This window comes from Corvus brachyrhynchos, unplaced genomic scaffold (genome assembly GCF_000691975.1).
Source record: "Corvus brachyrhynchos isolate BGI_N302 unplaced genomic scaffold, ASM69197v1 scaffold1333, whole genome shotgun sequence".
In the NCBI taxonomy this organism is placed as follows: Eukaryota; Metazoa; Chordata; class Aves; order Passeriformes; family Corvidae; genus Corvus; species Corvus brachyrhynchos.
Window position 1 is genome coordinate 101580 of NW_008237395.1, and position 1043 is coordinate 102622.

At 46.8% G+C, this 1043-nt stretch overlaps 1 protein-coding gene across 1 annotated transcript in view; it reads right to left on the reverse strand.

Annotated features, from left to right (window-relative positions):
• Positions 1-2: 2 nt before the first annotated feature.
• Positions 3-1043, reverse strand: part of LOC103613200 (N-deacetylase and N-sulfotransferase 4) — a 67187-nt gene continuing 66146 nt past the window's right edge. Inside the window, exons 13-14 of the mRNA XM_008630947.2 lie at positions 373-475; positions 3-122 (exon numbers count right to left, since the gene is read on the reverse strand). Of these exons, the coding sequence (XP_008629169.1) occupies positions 3-122; positions 373-475 (223 nt within the window). The remainder of the gene's footprint in view (positions 123-372; positions 476-1043) is intronic.

The window sequence follows — 1043 nt, forward strand, 5'->3', positions numbered from 1 at the left end:
TGCTACCTGACCTTCTGCAGCTCCTGCCTCAGCCACGAGGGCAGGGGCTGCCCCAGCCTGTGCAGCAGCTTGGACAGCTCCACGTTGTGGTCTCTGTAGTAGCTCGACAGAAATGCTCGAGACTGGGAAGGGGGAAAAACAAACCAGGATCAGGGTTAAAGGAAACCCACCCGGCGGGCATTTCTGCACTGAGCATCTGAGCCCCACAGAGGGCGCTCACAGGGGCACTTAATCCCCTCTCTTTCAAAGCTCAAGTTTCTGATTTTTTGAAGTATCAACCCAGTGAAAATACAACAAATAATAAAAATAAAAAGTGCGTTTATTTAGGGTCAATATTAAAACTGCTCCCATAAATTTCTGAAAAGCCCTTACCTCTTGGTCCATTGGTGGGTATTTCCGACCTTTGCTTTTCCCCAGGCACTTTGTTTTCCCTCCTTCCAATAACTGGCACCAGAAGCCTTTCTGAGGGTCAAACCTATAGAGGATCACATCTTTTAAAAGACCTCGCTACAGAAACATCTCCTGGCTACTGAGACATCAGTGTTAGCCAACAATTATTGCTGCACACATCTCTCGAGATGACTGGAATTCTGAGGACAGAGTGGGAAACAGCTTTCCTCTCCTGTGTGAACTCTGGGGATTCATTTTTCTCCCACAAATCTGCCTTGGAAGTAGCTCAAGGCAGGAAGCTTTTCCCATTGTGCTCTACCTGCACTGGCTAATGTTTGTTCTACTTGTCCAGCACACAGGGTGAAGTGTTGATCTGCAGGTCTCCTAAGGAAGCGCTGGTTGGGTGCTGATGATTTAACCCGCCTGAGAAGTTGGCTGCTCCCTATCACTGCATCTAAATACCATTTTCGTTCCTAAGATGGCATTGTAGCATAAACACTGTCTTAGCAGCCTTATCTGAAGCATGCAATTTGATTGTGATGTCTGAAATGCAGAGATAGAGGAGGTTTAGATTAAGGCTTGGAAACACGCACTCACTGAGGAATGAACAGCACGTGGCGTTAAGTTTGGAATTTATTGCTATGGGACTTGCA